Here is a 24,642-nt window from a genome sequence, read left to right as displayed (position 1 = left end):
AAGGCTCAAGCGCGCCCAGGAAAGCGTCAAAGGGAGCAGAAAGTGTCTTGTCACCAGTTGGCGGTTAGCCCGTGGGCAGCCAGCTGCAGGTGAGAGTACACGCCGTGACTCAAGCTGCTCTCTTTGTTCTCCCGAGCGATCTGTCACTCCGCCGCGGCCACGCACCACGCTGGGGTCCGTGGGATGACAGGCCACGCACAACTTTCCTCCACGTTACATCAGCAGTCATACATCATGCAAGAGTCACACAGAGAGAAGAGCAGGTGTCGCGTCTTCCAGAAAATGTGGCCAACATATGGAGCAGGTAGTTTCTGCTCATTCATTTATTTTCTGTAACTGCTCGTCCTCTGGAGGGTCTCGGGGGGGGGTCTATCCCAGCTGTCTTTGGGCGAGAGGCGGGGTACACACGTGGACAGGTCTCCACTCTAACACAGAGAGACAGAAAACCATTCACACTAACAGCTACGGTCAATTTAGAATCACCAGTGAACCCAATGGTCATATCTTTGGAGGGTGGGAGGAACTGACCTGGACTGACCATCACACCGCTGTGCTGCCCAGCTTCTGCTCAGTATTCCCCAAAGTTTAAAACAACATTGATTTGAGAGCCCAACTGTTTAGGAAAGCAAATTAAAAAGACACAAGCTTTTTACTGTACTGATATTTGCGAGTCTGGAAAGCAATCCCATCGAGACTTGGTGTGAAGAGCCCTCGGGAGGAAGCTGCTAACTAAGGGATCTCTCTCCTTAGACCCTTACAAGCAGGTAACAGACTCCCAGCATGAAAGGGAATCTAACACAAAAGTCCTCCTTAAGGGAGTTTATTAATCTTGCTGGTGCACATTTTGAGTGAACAAAATGTTTTGTGCGTATGCATTAAGTGGGAGAAATGAAAAGAAAGAATTGTCTTGCTCAGCGTTCCCAGTTTAATGTTTAAGAGCAAACAGGGCAAGCTCTGTCCAAAGGTAGAAATACTCCTCTAAAGTAGATATATAATATATTAATTAAAAAAAATAATAAGCATGAATAGAGAGCAGATATTTATATATACATATATTTTTTTTTAAAAAGAAGACATGTTGCATATTACCTAACTGTACCCTAATATATATGTCTCTGTTTGGTGCTGTTTGGGCACAGCCACTGTGGTGTGACCCACTGGTTTGTCAATTTACCAATTTGAAGCTACTAGCCTGGCATTCCAAAAAACATTGAATAAGGACTGGACTTGTAGGATTTCTTGAAGACGTTTCGCCACTCATCCGAGTAGCTTCTTCAGGTCAACTTCTTCAACGTCTTCAATAAATCCTACAAGTCCAGTTTGGATTACCATGACTTGGATGACTGAGAACCTTCACAGACTTCTAGCCTGGCAATTTTCATTTTTTTTCTTTGGGTGCCACGTCCTGGAATGGGACCAAATAAAAATGTGAGGCCTTAAATCTACTAAATAATGGACGTAGCTCCAAAAAAAAGCAACCACATTGACACGGAAAACTGAATTTGGTATGTCTTAATTACTTTTTTTTACTTTTTTAATGGTGACAAATTCCAAATAGGTACTAAAGTTATTTTGGAGCTGGCACCCAATGGATTGGATTGGTGGTATTGCACCTTTAGGGTACTAGGGCAGCATTCAAGTTCACATGCATGTAGTAAACTTTACTGGTTAGCTGTTTGTGCATTAAATGTTATATCAACACGTTCCACATCCGTTTGGTTAACTGGATGACATTTAAAGGAAGAAAATCCTTCAAGTTGTGCATAAATTCTCTCAGCAAGCCATCTAAGATGAAAATGAAAGGCCTACCCTCATTGCTGCCACCAAACTAGACAGGTTTAATAGCCAGGTATAATATGTCTTCAGTTATATGGTGAGTTAATTGTTATTTCACACTGAGACGGCCTTCCCACGGCTTTCATTATGCCACATTACTGAGAATGGTCACATCACAGATATTGCAAATTCTCCTGTTGCATTTACATAATATGCTAAATAATACAGGAGTGCTTGTTAGAGCACAGAACATAATATCTGAAACTTTAAATTGAGTTTGCTCTCAGATTGCCTTTGCACACAATGCGCTCCAAATATTAAGTATTTGCTCAATTATGATAGCGTTTCATGACAATTAGTGGAGAATACAGCTTCTTTATTGTTGCTGTTGCTGCGCACTCAGGGGAACAATAATGGCAACAAGTCACTTATAAATTTGAAAAATATACTTCACCCTCGACGCTCTGCTGGGACCACAAAAAGCAGTCAACATGCCAGAGCAGTTGCAGTGCAAGTGGAGGAGGTGGAGCTGCTCTCAGCGGCAGGCTACTGCACTGTGTGGTGCCTGAGGTGTGGTGACATGATGTGAGCTGACAGGTGGCACCATGGGTAATGGCTAAAACTCCCATCATGCAGCCTGCTGAGGCCCCGTCCTTCCTCTCTGACCAACCAGAAGTGCACACACACACACACACACACAGCCACTGCTTATTTATTAGTATGCTAAGATTTTAATCTGCAGGAAGGTCACAGTTATGATATAGCTTTGAGGTTTGGGGTGAGTGAAATAAACTTAGAACTGAAGCCAAAGGCTGTGGCCACGCAGTAGGGGTCTTGTTTTGAAAGAAAAAAAAAAATAGCAGCAGAGGCAGATGTGTCATCTTGCTGATTTTGGGACTGAAATGACTCACTGTCTCTTTTTATAGTAGTTATAGTAGTTTTATAGTAGAGATGTTGATGAGTAACGAAGTTAAAATGTGTTTTATGTATTTAGAAAATAGACCCCCTAGAGGGTCTGCGGAGGTACTGCAAGGGATCGCAAAATCTGTGGTTGATTAGACATTTTTTATTTAAATTTTTTTATTTTCCCCCACAAATTTTAATTCTTTAAATACACATTACAACATACAGTAGGGGGCAAAATGCATATAATAAAGGCAACTTGACTTGTAGACTTGTATGTTGTCCCTGCTTCATCAGTTTGGGGGTCCTTGGCTTGAAAAACGTTAAAGACCCCCTGATATAGGCGATAAAGAGCTGAGAAACATGAATATTTCTTGCATTAATTTCTTTATTTTTTTCCATCAAAAGAAATGCACAGATCCGCAAAGCTATTACATACAAAGGGCCATACAATAGCAATTCATTTTTTTGTTGTCGTTTTTGTTTGAAGGTGTTCGTTAAATTCTGCTGTGTCATTTTATACACTTTGTATCTTGAACATTTGCTGTTATGCTGCATTCAGCAACAAAATAAATCAAATTCCGACGCTGTTTCCTCCAAGTTCAAATGAAAACGTGTCAGCCACAATTTACGTATCTGGACAGCTACTCGTTACTGCTCCAGGAAAACTACTGCACTTACATACAATAAAGAAAAATAAAACTAAAGTTTTGCATAGCTTCATTGTAATGTAGTAGTACAGTACTGTAAGGCACTTCATGAAGAAATTTAGGCATTTTTTAATCCTACACAATAAACCATTTTTGCCACTTCGTTCTACAAACCTCATCTCAATATGCAATGCTAACAACATCTGAAACACGAACTTTTCTCAAATCACATTTTTGCACACTACGTATATCTACTATACTCCTCTGCTTTTCTTTTGGCATTAAGTCTCAAGTTCAACATTCATACATTGTGCATAATATGACTGACACATTGTCCCATGACCCCACACAACCCAGTGTTTCTCAAAAAGACCAAAAAGAAAAATTGTGCAATGATTTGGGGTTATGTGGAGTAAAAGGCAACACGCTGTCAAAAACGAGTCCCAAAACTAAAAGAGGATCAAAATGTCTGGGGCAAGTTGGAGGTCATTTCCCCCTGGACTGGTACATCTGACAGTGGAGAAGTTTCTCCTTTTTAGGTTAAAAAAAAAGTACTTTTTTTCCTCGTCCCTCCTCGGACCAGTTCAAAGAAACGCTGGGATGACTTGTGTGTGTGTTGCAGTCCAGCAGCCGTAGGTAGAACTACATGTTCCAGCAGCCCACTTCAACAGGGACAGAGGTAATGAGGATGCATCTGGTCTATCCAAGCTGGTCTTCGTACTGTTTGCGGAAGCAATCTCCAGCCGGGAAGAAATCCCAGCAGCGCTCCTGGTACATCTTCCACACATACGACTCCTGCACAAACAAGCAGGCAAATAAACGCTGAGCAAATTTACCTAAATCTGCAATTAGTAGAAGTTGTAGTTAAATGTTTGGCTGCCGCACATTAATTACTGATTAACTGCTATATACTTTATTTAATGATATATAGTAAAATAAACAGTGAAATCGGGATGTTCACAGTAGTGACTACCATAAAGTGAGAAAGGTCATCAGTGTAGAATTATACCCTACCTGACCAGTGTGCTCTGTCTCATCCTTGTTGATAAGATACATCAGGAAAAACCTGCAAAAGGCCAAACAGTCTGTGAGAAAGAAAAGAAGTAAACTGTTCCAGCAAAACAGGAAGCTTTTACATCTCGTATCTAATAGGTGTGGGCGGCAATAACGGCATCAGTGCCAGCTGTGTGATGCTTCTGTAATACTAGGCTTTGAGTGTCAAATTCTGTCCATATTCCACCGTTTGCTACAGATGGAGAAGCTCCTGCTGCGTACAGACTTGGAGAATAGCTGTACTCACATGAACTCTGTGATGAGTAAGTTGCTGGACATATAGAAGAGAAACTATAACAAAAGTATCTCATCATGCTAGTATCAATGCGATACCAGCCTAGGTATCGATTCTATCGATATTTAGATGAATACACCCAGCCCTAGAATTATGACAGTAGTAACACATAGAAAAGAAAGGCTTTTACTGTGGTTTACTGTGTGTTTAATTTTTATACCGCCTTTCACAAGGCAATGTCTGTGTTCTAGGAGGCGTTGCAGTTTCTGACTGCCTAAACCATAGACTGTATACAAATATGGACCATGCATTCAAACTTCCTTGCATTGGCCAAACTGACACTTTTTTCCCAAGGATGCAGGCAGTGTTATCTTGCAACTTTGGAGCCAGAGTCAGTGCACAGTACGGTCCAAGAGGATTATACTCTGTGCTTATTTATTTATTTACTTTTTCCAACGCTCCTTTGCTTCATGGAGCTGTTGGCATGGCAACTTGTACTGATCCTGATGTCACATCCTGTTTCTATAGCATCAAATAACCGACTAAAATTAAACTTCTCAGAAAAATGGATACTTGAATATGCACCAGCATTTTATTAACTACCTAAAATGACTGAAACCATCCTTGAAAAAAATTTATTACTTATACTTTGTTTTAATTTGGCCCAAGTTCGAACATGGAGGAGTTGGAGCTTATGACCTATACTGCAGCCAGTCACCAGGGGGAGCTCTACTTGCTCTGGCTTCACGTTTCAGGAGCCATCCATCTTTATACAGTCTGTGGTCTCCGCCACCAAATCGCCCGTTGTTTCCCAAATCAAGTGTAAATGGCAACGGGCCGGTGTATCTCTGTGTGCATCACAGCATGCCAGATCATGATGAATACTGTATGAGAGCACGCCATCACAAACCTATTTTCCAATAAAGTTCATGGCATTAAATAGTAATGAAGGAACATAATGAGGTCGCTCTCATCTCCTCCAGCCAGCTGACTGTGAGAGCAAATGGACTGAGACTTTGCATTGTCGCTGGCATTACACAAGAACACTGGCTAAGCAGAGAGTGCAGGGGAAACACGACGGCAGATGGAAAGAATACTTGAAGGGATCCAGCGTTCTGGATCACTGCCGCTATTAGTGGCTTTGGCTCTAATACTGTAGTAATGTGCTGAAGCCATCAATCATGTGTTTAAATTACAGAAGAGAGGCAAAACATGTTGGTGGGAGATAATAATAATGATTAATGGTTTTAAATGGAAAGGAAACAGCAGGGGGGAAAAGGGTAAATTAAGCTAAGATACTTACAGGTAGTTGGCCAAATTGTGCTCTTGTAAGGTGTGAGTCTCAAAGCCGTGGGGTGTTGTGTCAAAGTAATCATTACCAATGCCACAAATGAAACATTTGGTCTGAGGACAGAAAATGAAAACGTGGTTAGAGTAGTTTGTTTTTCTTTCAGGGCTTAGTTGTGTAACCTACAGCAATTAACAGAAGCCTTAGTTTACAAAGGCTTGGCCAAGATCGCTGCACCTGGAACCCCCAAAAACACTCAGAGAGGTTGAGTCACCAGACGATGCTTGATATTCCCCCTCACTGCGCTTTGTCCAACTCAGCCTGTGGACAGTTAGCGATGTCTTCTGTAGCTGTGAATGGAGCTTTCCAATGATTGAGACTACAACTATGACACTGGCTGCGTTTACATGGACAATAATGTGTCATGATATTTCTGGCAGAAATTATTATTTATTTATTCCAAAAACAGGATTATGTGTTTACATGGTCAACTGTGCAGCAAACTCTTGACTTATCCTTAAGTCCAATGATGGGTATTGTCAAAGTTCATTCAAATTATGTTTATGGTAAACCTATATGTATATTCCCATGTCAGCACAATGGTTAGAAAAAAATGGCCACAGATGTGATATAACTTGCATTTGGTCTGACTAATTGTTTAAAAAATGAGGAGTAATTTAAGCTCAAATTTAAGTTTCGTGTGGATCAACTTACAGTACGATGTCCTGGAAATAAAGCGATGAATCGATAATCGAGTGTTTCACTGCAATTTAAGACAAACATTGCATTAAAAATGTGGTTGAAAATGAAATATCCTCTCACCTCCATGTCCTCTTTGACTTGTTCCTGCTGGTCTCTCAGCTCACCAAAGGCATCAATGATCAAACCTGCAACCACAAAGGAACTGCTGTGAGCATATTAAATACACGGTATCCAACTGTACACCTCTGAAGTATAATGTGGACGTGGATATACTACTGTGATTCTAAGTTCTTCAAAGTTCGTGAGGAGCTGGAATCTTTGCATGTGCGCTATTTTACTGAGGCTCCAAAGAACACCATGTGTACAGTGAGAGTGTACCCTGGATGATGGCCAGGAGGATGACGATGACAAAGAAGAAGAAGGTGATGTCAAAAAGGATGCGGTAGAGCTCATAGGGGTCACCAGCCGGGTCTTCGATCTCATCCCCGATGCCCCCGCCTGCTCTCACTCCAACGTACATGTGGAATAGGTAGCACTGTAGAAACGCACAGGAACAGTTACTCCAAAAGGCAGCATTCATGCCCGCTTCATCAAAACCAATCCAATATGTGTGACTTCTGTTTACCGTCATCATGTCGTCGCACTTCATGTCCGGCTCATCGTCATCCTCGCTCTTGTTGTAGAACTTCCGGAAGAAGTTGAAGGCCACCACCGTGTAGAGGTAGACCACAACAGCCAGCAGGCCCACTGTCAGAACCAGCTGCAGAGAGGCACAGCAAAAGCAGCCTTTACACACCTCCTTTCTATTTGCATGCTCTGATCGGACGCACAGCAGCAGGGGCAGAGCTGCCGGCTCCTGTTTGTTTTCATTTAAACAAGGCGAAACCCTCATGAGGAACACAATGGCACTGCCGAGGGAAAAGTTCAAACGCGTGCACCCGGAGAGAAAGTTCATATCTGCTGCTCATTTCTAAAAAATAAATATATAATCTCTAACACAAAACTACACCGAGAAGTAGCTCAGGCATTGTCATTGTCCTAAAAGGCTAAAACAGTGGAGGTAGCGGTAAACTGAATCTGGATTGACAGGGTGATTGATCTGCCCACAGGCAGTTGAGTGTGGGAGGTGTCGGCTCGAGTCCTTGCAGCCTCGCCATTTTTGTGAATTTCCACCCTTAGGAGAATGAGATGACATTAAATTTTGATTTGTGCCTCTGGTCAGTTGACATGAGAACAACTGCAGAAGCTGACAGTGTGAAATGGGATTTAAATGAGGGCTTTGAGCCAATTCAATTCAAATGTCAATCCAGAGGGCAGTTAATAGTTTTTCAAATTAAAGCAAAAGAGCTTAAAGAAGCTTTATGGACATAAATCCACAGAAACATTGTAGACATCATCTGTATATCACAGATCACAATTAACTTTTCTTCTTACATCAGTATTGTGTAATTTCTATTATGTCATATCCAAAACGCCATTAGTGTAGCACTGACGTGCAGGCCGGGTTAAAACAGTGTTGCCATCAGCTATTAAACAGGCAGTGGTGGTTATAACCCAGCATCAAACTCTAACTCTGCAGTGCCCCCTCTTGTTCGGTAAACGACCTGCACCCTGTTCCTCTTCCTCACCTGTTTGCCGTTGTGTGTGACCGAGGAGAGGATGGTACGGAGCGTCTTGAAGCCCATGGCAATGTCCAACAGGTGGGCGGCAAAGAAGAAGTTGTTGTAGTGTCCCAGAATGGACATGGTGGTGTACCAGACTAGATACAGGAATGACTGGTGAAGAAGAACAACCAATCAGAATCCCATCAGTCTTGGTATAATGTCATCTATCAGCTTGTTCATCCATCAAATCACCCAGTCAGCCATTTATAAAAAAACGTAGAGGAGAGTAATTAATCATTCCGACTTGTCTTCAAACTCACATTGTCTGTAAACACCACCCCCAACTTCCAGACATGATACTTCGTATCGATTGAGCTCAACCTTGGAACAGAGAAAAGTTGATATGAAGGGCTCATATTTTCTTCTTGACCTCTATTTTTACTTCAAGCCGTCCGAGCCTGTCTGCTCTTCAACAGTTTAATATCTCACCATGACACCAGCGAGGCCTCCTTGGCAACAGTTTCCTCTGTTGGGTTGAAATCCAGTGCACTCTTGTCCAGGCCCAGCAGCTCTGCTATCCTCTCTGCTCCGTACAGGTCTCCATACTTCTTTATCACCTACAAACAGAAGGGAACGGGAAAACATAACAGAACACAATGCTGACGTTTATCAAGTATAATCAGATTTGATGTAAAGCTTGTGTGCTTAATAGATTAAATTAATCTGAAAATCACAGAGGCCACTTACTTTGCGTTTGACAAACTTATCCCAGTAGTTGTTGGGAAAGGAACTGAAAAACAAAACCGCAGAGCGGCATTAAATCTCTGTTTGCGAAAGGATTACGAGTTTAATAACTGGGCTGTAGATAACTCACGGAGTGTTGATGACCAGTCTGTCCCACTGTCCTTTAATGTCATCGTCAGACGGCTGCTCTGTGATGTAGAGGCCAGCAAACTCTAACTTCCTCGCTATCTCCTTCTCTCGTTTGAACACTACCAGAGGCACCTTGGGCACACAGGAAAGGTGGCTACATCATTATTACAAAAAATTATTTAGAGTTGATCGCAACACATTAATCGCAACGCATTAATGTGGATGTTACTTAATGCCAGGTCCAAAACTTCCTCAACAGTTCGGTAAAATATGAATGTCTAGTGGATGTTATTGTACCTTTAGGTAGTAGTATCCCACTACACACAGGAAAGATATGATTGTGTGTAGTATTGCCAGACAGCGAAGCGTTGGCGCCATGTAACCCGTGCTCTCCTGCAGGACAAAGTACTCCAGCGCTCCGTCATCTTCCTCCTCCCCGGCTCTGCCTCGACGGTTCCAGGGATCTTCATCGTCGGAATAGTCACCAGTCACCTAAGGAACAAATATGATTGATGATGATTTAACAGTCCAAAACTAAAGTACACTTAAAACAATATGGAGCTATTATATGACCAAAGTTTAACTACAAACGTACTTTGTAGAAGAGAAGGATGAAGTTGATTGCAAAGGCAACAAAAAGTGCCAAGAAGCGGAGGTTGTAGAAATTTCTGGCTAGGTAGTTCTGTGAAAGATAATTTCAGTTAGAGTTTTATGTACAACAAGCTGATTTCCATTCTCTTAATATGCAAACAGGTGCTGAAAGAAACATATCTGACCAGCATCTTAGTCTGGTAGACTTCCAAGCCAGCGAGGAAGCTGGCCATGAAGGCCTCTGGAGGTTCTTTCTTCGTGCCAAGTCTCTTCTTCGGGGCTTTCTTCTCCTCTACTAAGGGTTCTGGAGGAGTTTCATCTTTAGACTTGTCGTGGTCCTTCTTCTCTCCATCATCTGAACTGAAAGTATAAATTCTCTATTAGTGACAGTGTTAGTGACATACCAATACAGTATGTAGTCGTTGTGACTTTTTCACTTTCAAGACCCCTTGAACACATTATACTCACTCTCCTTTTTCTGAATCTGATTTGTATTCTCCATTTACAGCCCTTTTCTTTGCTGCCAGCTATAAAACATAGAACATAATCACATTTAAATGAATGCAAAAAAGTGTTTAACTTCTGTAAATTAAGAAATATTTAGCAATATAGATATGATTATTTCATTTGACCCGAAATAATTTCTGACCTGTGCCTTCTTCTGCTTGACAGCACTGGCTATTGACGGAGCGTCTCCCACCACCACCTCAGATACATCCCCCAGACCTGGCTCAGACCCATGCTTGCCCTCTCTCTTGGGCTGTATGTTGAGCAACTCAGCCATCAGGTCGGCCTCTGCTGCGTCGCTCTGAGCCATCTGAGCCATCTCCGCCAACGCCGATGCTTCATTCGCCTCCATCTTCTCCGTTTCTAACACGTCTCCGTGGATCCCGAACTGAGTGGGGTCCGGCATGTTGCCCAAAATGTCGGTCACCTTCATATTCTTAGCCCCTTCAACGAGGCCACCGCCAAACATAGTGGTCCACAAGATGTGGAAGAAACCCCAAATGAGGCTGTAGACGAAGTGGAGGAGGCCTGTGATGATCATCCAGAAGAAGGAGAAGAAGCCCCGCACCATCTCCCTAATGCTCATCTTTCTAAATTTCCTATACTGCCGCCTCATGCTCTTGAAAGTGAGCAGCTGGCGGAAGTGACAGAGGCTCTTTCTCATAGAGATACATGCTATTGTAAATGCTGAGGAAGACTCCATCATCACGCTCTCCTCCTCCTCCTCCTCTTCCTGGTTCTCCACCATGCTCTGGTTGTCATCCTCATCCTCCTCCGGACGCTCGAGCGGGTCTGGCTCCGAAATTTGAGACGCCAGCTGCATCTCAAAGATAGTGTCCTCGCAGAAGTTGACGAACAGCTCCATCTTCTCGCTCTCGCCGCCTTCGTTGACCACATCGAAGATGAACTGCCGCTTGGACTCCTTCACCTGAGGCTTCTCCCACTGCGTGCGGCTCGACTCGCTGATCTCGAAGTAGACCCTCTCGATGCGCTTGGCTCCACCCATGATCTCGATGCGGCCCAGGTAAGGCTCGAAGTAGCTGAGAACGCTCTCGGCCAGGTCGAGGAACGTTGCGAGGCGAGCGTCGTGAGGCATGTGCTCCGAGAGATTCGTCAGCAACACGGCTACATTAAAACCAATGTCCTTGGCTGGTTCGTGAAATCTCTCCACAAATAGCACGTAGTTGAACATGTCATTCTCATCAGCCTCCGCGCAGGAGAGGAGAAACTCAATCTCAGACTGAGAATACTGTTTCTGGTTCTCCATGGACTTCTGGAAATCTTTCTTTGAGATGACCCCTTTGCTCTCTGGGTCGTACTCCTTAAAGCTGTCTGAAGTGGTCAAGTCCTTCAGCTTCAGGAACATGTCAAAAAACTTAAGGATCATCTCCACATTACTGGAAGATTCCACCAAGGTGTCCACCATTTGTTTGCCAATAGTGCCATTGACAACATTACCTGAAATGAAATGACAGGGTGACAAAGGTTAGTCAGAATGCACATTAAGAAATTCAGGGTTTATCATTAGGATTAACATTTGATTAAAAGCCAGTCAATCAAATCTGTGTGATGAATGGTGGAGATGGCACAATATCCTTGCAGCTCATGGGATGACATCAAAAAATAAACCTTCGAGAAGAGAGAGCATCATGACGATCATGTCCTTCTGCAGATCCAGCAGCTCCTTCAATAATTCAATCTGACTGGAGTCCTGTTAGGAGAAGGCAGAAAAGGAAAACCTTGTGACCCACACCGCACTACATCACACAGAGCAGTGATGGCCTGCTGTCACCCTCTTAAATATCCCTGAGTTGAATTTGGAGAGATCAAGGCTGCTTCAGATTATGAGAACCCACAATGGCCCTGCTGGGACCCAGAAGGTCCTTCTAGCAACATCCATCCATCAGCACCAGGGTTGATGTTATTTTGCTGTCTACGAGCAGATGGCCAGGTTGTCTGGCTCATTTAGGGTCTCAGTGGAGCCCGTATTCAAAACGCCATAAATCTGAGGCGTACTTTGATGGGCTAAATTCAAACCACTGCACCTGCGTGCTGCTTCATCTTGGTTGATGCTGTCAGACCAGGCCCTTTGTGATGACCATGAGATGAGGTTAGGTGGTCGGATTTCATCTCACTGCGGGCTTATTGGTCATATCTTATATGGAGTCATAAATCCTGGAGCTGACATATGTAAGCGTGCTGCAGCAGCCTGAGGTTATCCTTGAGCCTGGTGAGACCTCTAGTGGTGATAGATAAAACACCAATGGTGGATAAAGTGTTCAGATATTTAATTTACAACATAAGCAGAATAGTAGAGTATATAAATATACTCTTTTAGAAGAGGCTTGTATTTGTTTTTTTATTTAAACTATAGTTCAAGTATTGAATTTAAAGCTGCCCATTGTGCTGGACTTCCCTTTTCAGTCTTGATCAGTATCTGTTATTGGAATTTATAGCTATAAAAATGTATACCTGTTTAAACGTCCTAGCAGCTAAGTCTATTATGAATGATTGTTCAGTGACATATGGTGCACCTCTCTCCCTGTTTCAATTTTCAAAAATCTCCAGGGTGGCAAATTGAACTGAAATGTAATCCTTCCGCCGTGTTAGTGGAGCTGATTTAAATTACATTATATCCCGGTGGGCACTCTTATTAGCAATACCATATCATAATCTACAATAACATTAGATCTGCAAGCATGTTGAATGCCATTCAAGCTTAATGCCAAACATTCCGTTAAGTAATAATGAGTAAATCCTTTCACCACCCTAGTAACACCACCGCTTTATTGCAGCCATGTGTAGAATACATACTTGGGACAGTTTCATCTGCATGTTGGCAAAAACATGCAAGAAGCCCACCACGGCATCCCACAGCCTGCTGTGAGCCAGACTCTGCTGATTTCCTATACACGGACCCTGGATGACACGGATACAAAGAGAGACAACCATAGGATCAGAATTTTCCAAATAATAAAGCACTGAAAGATCAGTCAAATACTTCAGTCCAGGTTTTAATGTACCTGTATATACTCTGTTAAAGAGTTGAAGACTTGCTTTGCCACTGCCAGTGCTTTGGAGAAGTTCCTCTGACCTGCCTCATCGATAATATCTTTACCAGAGTAGTACCAGTAGAAATCACTAATGGACTCCTAACAAAGGAACAGTGCAAAGTATGTGAAAAGTTAATGAAAATATATACTTGTTTGGGAATTTAAAAGATCCTGACGCAACGATGTGATACCTGGAGTCTTAGGAGGTAGTCCACAGTACTAATGATGATGTTTACTGTGGTTGTGTTCCCTGTCTGAGTCCTCAGGAAGTTCTGAAAATCTAAAACGTATGACAAAAAGAAAAAAAAGATTCAACAGTAACTTGACTTTAACACGGTGTGGTTCAGAGTCATGTAGCTTGAGGCAAGGTCTTTAATTCATCCACCAACCATTGTTGTGGCCCTCACAGAGAAGCTGCAGGAACCTAAAAAGATCCTTAGTGAACTCATCGTTCTGCAGCACCTTGGAACCTGAGGACAGGAAATAAGATTAACTTGCCGTTTCAGTCATAGGAAGGTCAGAGATCCGTCATTTTAACGTCTGTACAGGCATCAGATGCTTGCATTGCCTTTGCCTCCTCATAAAGCTGCTGTCTTGCTGTCAAACAGCATCAAATTATATGCACTATACTAGAGGTCCATAACACATACACAAGTCATAGTGCATCATCATCAAATTAAAATAAGGTTTATATTAGGAATACAACTGAGCCTTGTTGTTTAAGCAAAGCTTTGTTGTCACACAATCAAAGCTTTGAGAGATTTATTTTTTAGTACTTGCTGGTTAGTATCATTAAACTTAAGGGGTTCCACACAAATAACAAGCACTGACTTCTTATAAAAGAACAAGTGGAAAGATTCGAGTCAGTTTTGGGCACCTGACCGCGGACTGAACAATCTATCCAGATGTCATAGGAGCATGCATGCGTTCCTTCAGTCCAGGGTACAAAGGAGATGATCATATTGCATTCAGGACAAGGCAAAGGGGGGACAGGGGAGGAGGAGGGAGAGGGAGGACTGGGAGGAAATGTAGGAGAGGGAGGAAGGAGCTGACAGCAATCAAGATGTTAGCATTGCATAAAATGAGTAGAATCTAAACCATGTATTTACCCCGCTCACTCACGTTGACTGCGACCGATGACATAAAAATCATGATCAGAGAAAAACAAACAAACAAAACAAAAGCAGACATAAGCAAAGGAGAAGACATTGAGATTCAATCAGAAGAAGTAGGAACAGGAGAGAGTGATAGGACTATAGATATATCTTAACATACTCACACGGATTTGCGACACTGACATGCGGTAACGAGTCTTAAAGTCTGCTCGCTAGGCAGGTGCTTCGAGGTTAGACAAAGTATCGGACTAACAGTTACCATCACTTATGCCTGAGCTTATGAGGCGAAAATGAGCTGGAGTATGTATGGTAAAAAAAAAACATATTTACATACTGTATGCAATCCATCAGCTTAAATAGAGAGCTCAGATTAAAGAGTGAGTATTTATGTAGATGACTGTGGGTGCTTTTAGGTGGCAGACAATGCCCAGACAGGACTTAGACATACAGTAGCACAGGTTTACCTGCAGGGTGACGTGACAACATGACACACGTGACATGGACATGGAAATGTACAACTAAAGAGCAAATGTTTTGTCACACTAATGCAGCGTCCGAGTCGGACAACGGCACAAAGAAATGTCTAACAGGCCGTATACTGCACGCATCGTCATGCAGCAGATCAGTGTTTAACGACAGCTGCTGAACTTTGAGAATTGAGGTTCTGTTCTTTGCAGTGGATTTTATTCAGTGCCGCATTAAAGTGACAAATATGCTTTTTATTGCTCTTTGTATCCACATGATTCAAGGTCTCCTAGTAGAGGACAAGTCAATCGCTCACATAGGACTGTCTCAGACCACCTTTATTAACCTCACTTACTTGATCCCTCTTCAGTTACCATCCCCAGACCTTCAGCCTTGTTTTGCCTTTCAAAAGCGTTCAAATCCAGGACGCTGGAAGAAAAGAAAGAGGTGATACGCAATGTTGCTTTGACATATTCAGCAGTTTATTAGTGTACTTCTATCCATTAAGTTTGGGAAGGATGAGACTGTGGCAGAAAGTTTCCCTTTAGTTCTAAATGTGGAGTAAGCTCCAAACGATTGCTCCTCATCTCATATTGCAGCATATTTCTATTAAATCATCCATTAAGTAATTCCTCCACTGGAATGGGGGCAACATATTTTTCTATTATAAATCTGTTCTGTCAGCTCGAGTTCCCCTTTAATTTGCAACAGAAGCAAAAAGTAAATCATGTTTAACGTGCTTCAATCGACCATGGCTCCATTACCTGCACGACATCATCAGTCCAGACAGACTTTTAAAAAAGCCAACATCTCGTTTCTCCTTCAGGTAGTCCAGCATTTTCTGCATTGGGGAAAAAAAGCACGGTCAAAAACGTAGCTGGAGTCGCGAGCTCCTGCCGAACGAGAGGAGTTCTGCGTACCTGCTGGACCAGTATGTTTCCCCCGTTGAGAATGGAGATGCCCAGTTTGAGGGTGAAAGTCACTATAGCACCAAGTCGGCCTGATGGGACACAAATTGCACATGACGGTCGTACCAGGGGCAGTTGTCGCAGGAAGGTGGCCGGGTTAAAGTGTGTTTTCGTACCTTTGCTGGCACTGACCATCTGAAGCACCATCTCTGCAGCTCCACGGTCGTGAAGCCTCGCTTGCTGGTACAGCATCTTTTGTTTCTCCATCTCTTTTTCCTGTAAGACATGTAACGTTCAACACTTGCGTGTATTATTTGAAAAACAAAACGAAGCAGGAATGTCCCCAAAACTTAATAGCACCTCAAATGTTTTCTCTTTTCCTTCCTCTTCTTCCTCTTCTTCGCCTTCGGCACAGCTCTGGAAGAAAAAACTGAATGTTGTAGCTACGCATTTTTTTGCTGGGCACCATAGCATCATTTAAGAGAATGAGGTACCTTTGCCATCATGTCCGCATATGCAATATACAAGGGATCCTCTTCCAAAGAACTAACAAAGAGGGAGGGCAAACACAGGAAGGTTAAGCTTCACATCTCATCTGTGCATAAGAAGTGCGTGCGGTGATTGTATTTACTGCCGCTGCAGTGTGTGTGCATTAATCAAGAAGATTGCGGAAAAGCACAGAAAAACTGTTTGTGTTTCCTTCCTACTGTAAGCTATCATTTAGCTTAATGCTCTCTTTATTAGCGGAGAAGCGGGCCAAATAAATTACGGAGGACAGATGGAGCAACTCGCTCCGGTGCCAGGTGGCCAGGTGTGTGAGAGCATTTACCTGCACTCAGTCAGAGCATTGTGGCTGAAATGCAGGATGAGCTGGTGAAGAGGGTCTGGCTGCTTTCTGACCTCCTCCTCTTCCTCCTCCTCCACTTTGGGCTGTGTTTTCTAGAGAGCGGAATACAAAAATCAGCTATAAGTTATATGTGAGAAAACTGTGTAGGAAAAACTCACTTACATGCGGTAACGTTTAACCTGTGGCATCAGAGGAAAGACAAGTGATGACATGCACAAGACTGACAGAGACAAGCACATGCTCGGGCACACACACACACATGCACACAAAGGGTGATGTTCAGCAGTGTTAGAGGTGAATGGAGTTAAGTATGATTCTTCACAAGCCCAGTTTATCTTTTATCGTAGACATACATGTTTGGTTGGCTCGATCATAGAGTTCATAATCTGTTACACTATTAACTTCTTCTCTAATGCCCTGTGGCTTTAATATCAGATAAAAAGCTATTGGTTAAAAAAAAAAAAAAAAGCTGAAAAAAAATATATTTACAAAAGCTCTATTAATTCAAATTCTATCTTCTTTTAATTATTGAAAAAGAAAAAAATACGTACGATATCCACTGGCACAGTAATGTTCATCAAGTTCCAACTTGTCTCATTCTAGATTAAAATTTGCATAATTTATTCAACTCCATTTCAGGCGTTTTAAATCAAATGGCTGTGGGTGATTTAGACAAAGTGCAACGCTTTTCTGAAGCACTCTCGTTCAAGCTGTAAAGAGAGCAGCTGTATTTCTTCTGCTTTCACTACAACGCGTGTAACGCATGCTTGTGAAAGTTTATGGCGGTGAAAATTTAAGAAAGACACAGAACTTTCATAAATTTCGGTGGTAAGTCTAAGCATCGTGGCGGGATGCTTTCTTACCAACATCAGCTGGCTCTCACATCACAAGTGATGTCATGCTTACCAACAATGGGACGAGTTGACAATCACTGTATGGATGACGGAGAGTGACCCGGTGGTAACCCGGTGAAAGAGCCTTTGACACTTTTGACAGTGACACAATTAGACGAGAGTGGAAGGAGCGGAGCTCAGCACATGGGACGACACAAGTACTTACTGCAAGGTCCTGCACTAGCTTCTCCTCAAAAGAGTACTCTTCTGTTTCTATCCATATTCTCTGATATGCCAGGAGGAAGAGGTTAATAGAGCGATGCCTAGGAACAGGTGAGAGGAGATGAGGCAGGGTTAGATAGGATCGGAGCAAAGGAGCGGCGAAGTGCCTTCAGGAGAGGTTGATGCTGGTTAGTTTAGGGTACTGGCGCATCCAACTGGTCACCTAAGTAAAACGACTGACATACTCTCTTGATCTAAGGTGGCTTTATAATTTAAATACATGTCTATGAAGCCACTGTCACTGTAACTCTTCATTGGACATCTAAAAGGGTTTAGGGATATACTGCTACAGCTACACATTGAAAGCATTCAACTGGCAAAAATTAAGCTGACTTTTGTTATGAAGTACACACACCGGAAGTGGATCAGTTTAAAACAAGAAGGAGCAGTTACAGTAAGCTGTTATATGAAGAGCTGCAGGCAACAGACAGAAGACCTCCAGAAGACCTTCTCAGCCAGACAACCCACACCTTTCACTGCTTTCTCTGCTCATTCAATGTGCAGCATGATATCGCGGCTAACCCGTTGTGTGACCAGTAATATTAAACTCCATTTGCTCTTGACACAGTTGCTAGCAAGTGTCGCCAAATCAACCTGGATTGCGATGTTCAAGAATGCCTCTTTAATCTACTCCTAAACTATCACCTGCAGACACAAAAAAAAACACTTCCTGGCAACCTCACAGTGAATTAAAGGCTATGCCTAACCAAGAAACATATAATAGAAAATATTTTTTAAGTGGGTTTTATTACTATACAATTGTACAACATGCTAATTTGTAGGACTTATCAAAGGGAGGTTACTATGCTATAATAGCTTAGCTAAGGACTAGCTTCATATCTAGCCAGAGTAATATTGCTTTTGGTTCTTGTTTACCTACAGCTAATGCATTTTTAATTGAGACTGCGGGCCAGTTTATGTGCCAGCAAAGGTGGGGGTTAAAACTCATAGCGGAGACTGTGCCTGGAGGAAAGGAAAGGGAAGGAAAGGGAAGGAAAGGGGTAGTTAAGAGAGGAACACAAGTCATAGAGTAGCAGCACTGGGTCAGCATTTCGTTACCGTCAGCACTGAGAGCAGACTGTCATAGTCTGTGTTCTCGTGCATAATCTCCAGCCAATTGTGTCGGTAGGCATTCAGGAAGTAATTATTAGTTTTGTGCCTGAGGGGATGAAGTACAGTAGAGTGTGAGACTGAGGGCAGAACAAAGACTGAAGAGAGAGAAAACAGAGACACAATGACATCTGAATGCGGGACGTGACGTTATCCTCCTCGTTATCCTCACATCCTTCCCTCTAACACTTATCAATTACTCCATAGAATAACAATCGCCGCCCTGCTGTTGTAAATACTCTCTAATAATTATTAGCTATGGTGTGTCGTATTTCAGTGTCAGCAGCTGCGAATAAATGAGTCATCGTGTCAGGCAGGCAGGCAGACAGCGTCGTCTGAGCACATATTGAAGATAGCCACCCTGAGGTTGGGCATCATAATTGTTTTCCTCCCGACTGTAGCACTCGGCCCGACTTCCTGTGATTGAGTTACAGAGCAGCAGGGCATGAAATTGCTAGTGTCCCTTTTTTTTCTACTCTTTGATAACAGCTGTAGGCTAGACATTTGTCCTACACACTGAAGGAGGCTGAGCAATAATAATAATGCGGGGTCAGGACCCAAGAAGGGACGAAAATGAGCTGTGACTGAGGCCGAAAAAGGAAGTGAGGTCATAGAGGTGACACTATGACACTTGTTACACCGCTTCTCATCTGCTCACGAGGAGCTCTCTGCGAGGCGTCTTCTTGAATGCATCATTTTGAAGCTGTAGATTGTTTAGATTGTGGAGGTGAAGCTGCATGCAGTAATACCTTGGCAGATTATAAAGTGGAGCCATCCGGAAGCAGGCAACAACGGCTCGCTTCCTCTGCTTGGAGAGCAACTTCTGCCAGACGCACTTTTTGGATCTGAGTGGCTGCTCCACCTAATGAGGGCAGAAGAAGTGCTTGGTAAAATAATTTATTAAAATAACAGAATGCCACTCTCTGCCAGGCAAACCAGAGAAGATAATGGCTGGACTCTGCGTCAGGCACATTCGCTGTGCGCTAGTGTTTTGTGTTTGGTGACTCATCCTGAACTTGATCGTTCGTAAGTGAAAGTAGAGAGTGCTGTAGAGGGAGTGTCAGGACAGCGAAGCAGCCCAGTGCAATTTCGCTGTCAAGGATGACTGCAATTTTAGATTCGTCATCCATGACGTGTAAAAAGCACAGGGTGTTTTCACTCAGATATTTTTATTCCAGCACCAAAGGAACAACTAAAATAAACTTAACATTATAACATTAATAATATAGTTAAATGTACTCTAGCAAAAACTAAATTATTTATATTAACAATGTGACATGAATATATGGTTTATTAACACTAAAAATAGTGATACCATCTTGGGTATCACTTATAGCAGCCTGAAAATATAAAAATGCGTGAGCCTGACCTGCTCCAAGTTAAAGACCGCGGCTGAGATCCTCTGGATGCGATCCACCACTCTTTCAGGGTCTGGAGACCCCTCTGCCCTCATCGCGATGTCCTTGTACAGGTTCAGCTGCCACCTCACAGCGGGGTCCTCCGACTAAGAGGAGAATGTTTTAGAGGAGGGCGTCAAACGTAGGGAAATGTAGTATTCAAGCTAACTCAGACTGTTATCTGCTTGTAGAAATAAACGTGGTTCTGACATCCTTACCTTTTCTCGAAGGTGCAGATTCTGACGAATGTGGTCTTTAACTTCATCATCTGTGTCTTTCTGTTGAGGGGAAAAAACAGCTTGCCCTCAGAAGACCCATGTCCATGCTCTGATGAGTGTGTGTGTCAAATATTTTCTCACCAGGAGGTATCTTGTCTTGGCTAGAGAAATGAGCTCCTGATCCCCGGGGGTACACATGTTGAGGCCGATGGGGAGCATCTTCTTCAGAGCAGCGACAATCAGCGAGGTCTGGATGGAGTAGAACTCACCGCGCCTCTTCTTGTGTTTCCTCTCCTGGTCTTGTCCTCCAGACTGAAAGATCAACGTTATTTACCTCAGACAACACATACAGTTAAATGCAGGCGAGGGGCTTTTAGCTGCTGAGCAATCTTTAAATGAAAGACATACAGTTTTTTTTTCCCCCCACTTTGCTGAGATTGATGCTGCACTAAAACGTTCCCCGACAACATTTAAACTGTTACCCTGTGAGTGTTTAGTTAAACAGTGGGACCGCTCGTGCTGTATTTGAACAAAAGCCAGAGGCAACCTAGGCTTTTATTTTTCAGCCTTGGCAAAAACTATGAGAAGACTAAATCATCTGTGCTGCTGAAGCAATAAAGCCTCACACCTCAGCTGAAAAGCAGAACGACCAGACTGCTGCTGTTGGAACTGCAACGTGTTTTTTTTTTTTTTTTTTCTTTACAATAGCCAAACTGTAGCAGCCAGCTCAGTGAAAAGACTTATCTTCATATTACAGATGTAGATATTATAATATGTACACATATACAATGACACATACAAACAACCTAATCACACACAAACTACAACAACCAAAAAAAAATGTATAACTAGCTTGAGGTAACTCTACAAACACACCAGAGTATCACAATCCATCAAACACACCGGTGACATGTGATCACATGATTTGCTGCAGAAGGACTGGGCTTCATTACTCCACATGAGACATGTTCCCCCCATTAAGGCAATGAGGAATGACCAAAGTGACCATGTCACACATGGTGATGAATGGAGCCCACAAATAATAAGGGAACGTAATGTATAACTACACTATAGACTATATAGCACAGCGGCACAAGCTATTGGCTTTTCTGCTTGGTGACTGCAGCATACAAGCCAATAAGCTGGCGGGTGAACAGCTCATGCACTGCATCACTCTACCTTTTCCTTAAAGGACTGTTTGAGATAGAGAGAGACAGAAAGAGAGAGGCGGTTAGAGGAAAAAGATGAGAGGGCAATTAATGGAGGCGCACGGTCCTCGCATGGACGTGCACTGCAATGGAAACCATTTGTTTGCCTTTAAACAGCTAAACCAGGCAGACAAGAAATAAAATGTTGTAACCCCTGCAAGGGCCGAAGGTATGGAGGAATATCCGTCTACCGGGGGATGAGTGTTAGTCCTCTACTGTAACAAGCATGCATGTACGGTGTACCCAAACACAAACGCACACCATACACACTCAGAGTCGCAAGTCGAGGTCCATTTTAATACGTCTGAAGCGGAGGAGCATCATTTAGTCGCCTCTGAGATCCTCTTGGGCATTTAACATGTTCGCGTGTGAGCACATGTACACAAAAATGAATTTGTTAACATGGCAGAGGAATTACCATGTGTCATCCTTTTAAGCCTATCTGTGTTTTGTCTTTTTCACACAGAAACTGCTGCTTTTCATACTGGATCAGAGATCTATGGCATTGCAAAGTCTAAAATAAAAAGATAAGTTCGACAGTACCGAGGGGCCGTGAGCACGTATAAATCCTACCTTAGCCATCTTTGTTTTACTATCACCAGTCAAGAAAGAAAGGTTGTTGATTTCATTCTGGACCACAAAGTTCTGCTCTTCTCGTTTGAAATTCTGTAAAAAAAAAAAAAAAAAAAAAAAGTCACATAAAGATGTACCTGTGGTACTGATGAGAAAAAGACGTGTAAAAGTTTGAGATCAGAATACTCACATGCGACTTGCACCAGAGGATAAATATCTCTGCAACCATCCTGAAGAGCTCGTTGGAGTCTAAATCTGGTTCTTTCAGCCACCTGGACCTATCGTGGCAGAGACAGATTATTGCATTCCCCGTACCTTTTCTGCTAACAGTAACAACTGCCTCGTTCTCTGATAAATACTCCCTTTAAACGGATCCATCACTTACTAACCTGTTGTTGTCCACGTAGCGAATGAGCATGGGGTAAAAGGCGTACAGGTCCCTGCATAGTACGGCAAACTCGTCAAGGATGAGGAGCTCGGCCTCCTGGGTGTCCCCTTTATTGTCTGCCTTGAGCAGCTCCTCCTCAGCCACCACCTTCACTGTCTTCTTCTTCAGTTTCTCCAGCGTGGGCAAGAAGTGGCTCTTCAACAGGTCTGCACGGGCCTTGCTGATGATGGGTTGCACATAAACTAAGCAGTGAGAGAGAAAGTTTTTTTTACAGCGTGTACGCGAGCACAATGGTGCTAATACACCGATCAGACGTAACATTATGGCTAATATTGTGTAGGTCTCCCTTGTGCCTCCAAAACAGCTGTGACTCATCAGAGAATGGACATGGGCCTTCTGAGGGTGTCCTGTGGTGTCTGACAACAGCATTATATAGCCTGCTGGGATGAGTGTCATTGCTATGGGGTCAGAGTGCCTGGTCTGGTGTAGGTGGGTGGTACATGTCTAAGTAACATCCACATGAACGCCATGTCCACACATTTCCCAGTAGAACATGGTTTTAATGTTGTGGCTGATCGGTGAAGGTCACAGTATTATTTTTACCAGGGTGATCGCAGTTTAGCATACTAGCAGGCTAACCTTTGCATGGCTAAAGATTCAGAGACCTTAGGAGGAATATATCTCACAGTTGTGCTAACCCTAATTCCTCATTGCTAAGTGGCCCAGCTTGAGATATGGATTGAGCTGCAATAGTGGCCGCTACCCACCTGCAATTCTCTTCATCCAGGAGGCCTCGTCGATGCCCAGGTTGTTGTTGAGGATCTTGAGGATGTTGCCGAGGATGATGCTGAGGTGCTCGGAGGTGACGGTGGTGCAGCAGACGCTTATCCCGCTGGCCGACTGGTTTTCCGGGCCCTTCTCCCACCAGTACGACAGGTAGTTGCAGAGCATGGGCAGCACCACCTCGATCACGTGGGGCATCTCCGTGTAGCGCGCTCCAGACTCAGCCATGTCGTTGATGTCCTTCATGAGGCCATCGAGCCGCGGCATCCCAGGACACATCTCCTCCACTGAGTCTGGTGTTCCCAGGACTGAAACACCAATTTTTACAGAGACATATTTGGATCGTTTAAGAACAGACACGCCTCGTCCGTGGACATGGCTGGTTGATTTAATGAACGCTTTTATTATGAACTAATTGCGTGTAACTCACCGGCTCGTTCTCTGGCACTCTTGGTATTAAAGACGGAGCAGGGGTTGTACGGGTTGAGCACCGGCTCCAGGAATGCTACAGGTATTGCTCCGGCCAGAGTCGCCAGACACTGACCGAGAGCCGGCAACTGTCTGGGGAACACAAAGCAAGTTATTAAATGCCAATGTGTTTCGTTACTGAAGCGTTAGTCAATCAATACAACTTCTAAGCTCTGAATACCTTTCCACATAGATGTTTTTCCCAGTTCCCAGAGCATAGAGGCTGGTCAAGATTCGATAGCAGGATACTTGGACGTCATCCACTGGGAAGATAAAAGAACAAAAATCAGGATGTAGCAGCTGAAATACGGTGGAGAAGCGTCACATATTATCCCTTCTGATAATCACATTTAGTTACAGATTTAGTTCAGCTATCTGTCGCTGGGTCTTGTACAACTGACGCTGGAGAGTCACGCTTCTTTCTCCCCCCACAATCTACGCTGTGCATGATGCAAATCCCATTTGCTCCATGATGAGGTCGGGTTCTTAGAGGCAGAGAATGTTCCCTACAGAATTGACCGTCGCAAATTGCATGACATTCGTAAATCCGGCGGAATACACGATTAACCCCTCTGAACAGCTCCGTCGCTGTTGTATCCATTACCCTCTCTTAAATGCAAAACCAATGGGAAAATGGTAGTGCATGTCTACCTTAGTGGTGCTTTATAATCTTTCACATTCACACCAATGGCAGCACAGCCAATATGCAATATGTCATCTGGAGGAACATTTGGTTGCAGTGTCTTGCCCAAGGACACTTCAAACTTCTTGAAATTTTTGTTCAAGCACCTAAGGCCACAGTCACCCAAAAA

General features: G+C 43.3%; 1 protein-coding gene across 11 annotated transcripts in view; it reads right to left on the bottom strand.

Moving 5' to 3' along the window:
• Positions 1–3,049: 3,049 nt before the first annotated feature.
• The window catches only part of LOC125023535 (ryanodine receptor 3-like), a 100,215-nt gene continuing 78,622 nt past the window's right edge, over positions 3,050–24,642 (bottom strand). For 5 of the 11 annotated variants that reach the window (XM_047610856.1, XM_047610858.1, XM_047610857.1 and 2 more), the window contains 41 exons: positions 24,012–24,093; positions 23,793–23,923; positions 23,347–23,670; positions 22,581–22,821; positions 22,382–22,469; positions 22,192–22,284; positions 21,590–21,604; positions 20,552–20,722; positions 20,411–20,470; positions 20,165–20,299; positions 19,545–19,657; positions 17,630–17,726; positions 16,553–16,662; positions 16,218–16,269; positions 16,084–16,140; positions 15,900–15,999; positions 15,736–15,815; positions 15,580–15,656; positions 15,171–15,244; positions 14,345–14,362; positions 13,625–13,705; positions 13,427–13,515; positions 13,206–13,334; positions 12,997–13,101; positions 11,812–11,893; positions 10,325–11,640; positions 10,144–10,202; positions 9,861–10,035; positions 9,680–9,766; positions 9,382–9,576; positions 9,086–9,216; positions 8,959–9,001; positions 8,701–8,828; positions 8,532–8,592; positions 8,236–8,382; positions 7,233–7,367; positions 6,986–7,142; positions 6,728–6,792; positions 5,921–6,021; positions 4,344–4,395; positions 3,050–4,124 (listed from right to left, as the gene is read on the bottom strand). In XM_047610856.1, the coding sequence (XP_047466812.1) occupies positions 4,029–4,124; positions 4,344–4,395; positions 5,921–6,021; positions 6,728–6,792; positions 6,986–7,142; positions 7,233–7,367; positions 8,236–8,382; positions 8,532–8,592; positions 8,701–8,828; positions 8,959–9,001; positions 9,086–9,216; positions 9,382–9,576; positions 9,680–9,766; positions 9,861–10,035; positions 10,144–10,202; positions 10,325–11,640; positions 11,812–11,893; positions 12,997–13,101; positions 13,206–13,334; positions 13,427–13,515; positions 13,625–13,705; positions 14,345–14,362; positions 15,171–15,244; positions 15,580–15,656; positions 15,736–15,815; positions 15,900–15,999; positions 16,084–16,140; positions 16,218–16,269; positions 16,553–16,662; positions 17,630–17,726; positions 19,545–19,657; positions 20,165–20,299; positions 20,411–20,470; positions 20,552–20,722; positions 21,590–21,604; positions 22,192–22,284; positions 22,382–22,469; positions 22,581–22,821; positions 23,347–23,670; positions 23,793–23,923; positions 24,012–24,093 (5,552 nt within the window). In that variant the 3' untranslated portion in view covers positions 3,050–4,028. The remainder of the gene's footprint in view (positions 4,125–4,343; positions 4,396–5,920; positions 6,022–6,727; positions 6,793–6,985; positions 7,143–7,232; positions 7,368–8,235; positions 8,383–8,531; positions 8,593–8,700; positions 8,829–8,958; positions 9,002–9,085; positions 9,217–9,381; positions 9,577–9,679; positions 9,767–9,860; positions 10,036–10,143; positions 10,203–10,324; positions 11,641–11,811; positions 11,894–12,996; positions 13,102–13,205; positions 13,335–13,426; positions 13,516–13,624; positions 13,706–14,344; positions 14,363–15,170; positions 15,245–15,579; positions 15,657–15,735; positions 15,816–15,899; positions 16,000–16,083; positions 16,141–16,217; positions 16,270–16,552; positions 16,663–17,629; positions 17,727–19,544; positions 19,658–20,164; positions 20,300–20,410; positions 20,471–20,551; positions 20,723–21,589; positions 21,605–22,191; positions 22,285–22,381; positions 22,470–22,580; positions 22,822–23,346; positions 23,671–23,792; positions 23,924–24,011; positions 24,094–24,642) is intronic. The other 6 variants (XM_047610859.1, XM_047610863.1, XM_047610864.1 and 3 more) reach the window with 3 other exon arrangements.

The sequence above is a fragment of the Mugil cephalus genome, chromosome 17 (genome assembly GCF_022458985.1).
Source record: "Mugil cephalus isolate CIBA_MC_2020 chromosome 17, CIBA_Mcephalus_1.1, whole genome shotgun sequence".
Lineage (NCBI taxonomy): Eukaryota > Metazoa > Chordata > Actinopteri > Mugiliformes > Mugilidae > Mugil > Mugil cephalus.
The sequence above is the reverse complement of the archived record's forward strand: the minus strand, read 5'-3'. Positions and strand labels throughout refer to the sequence as shown.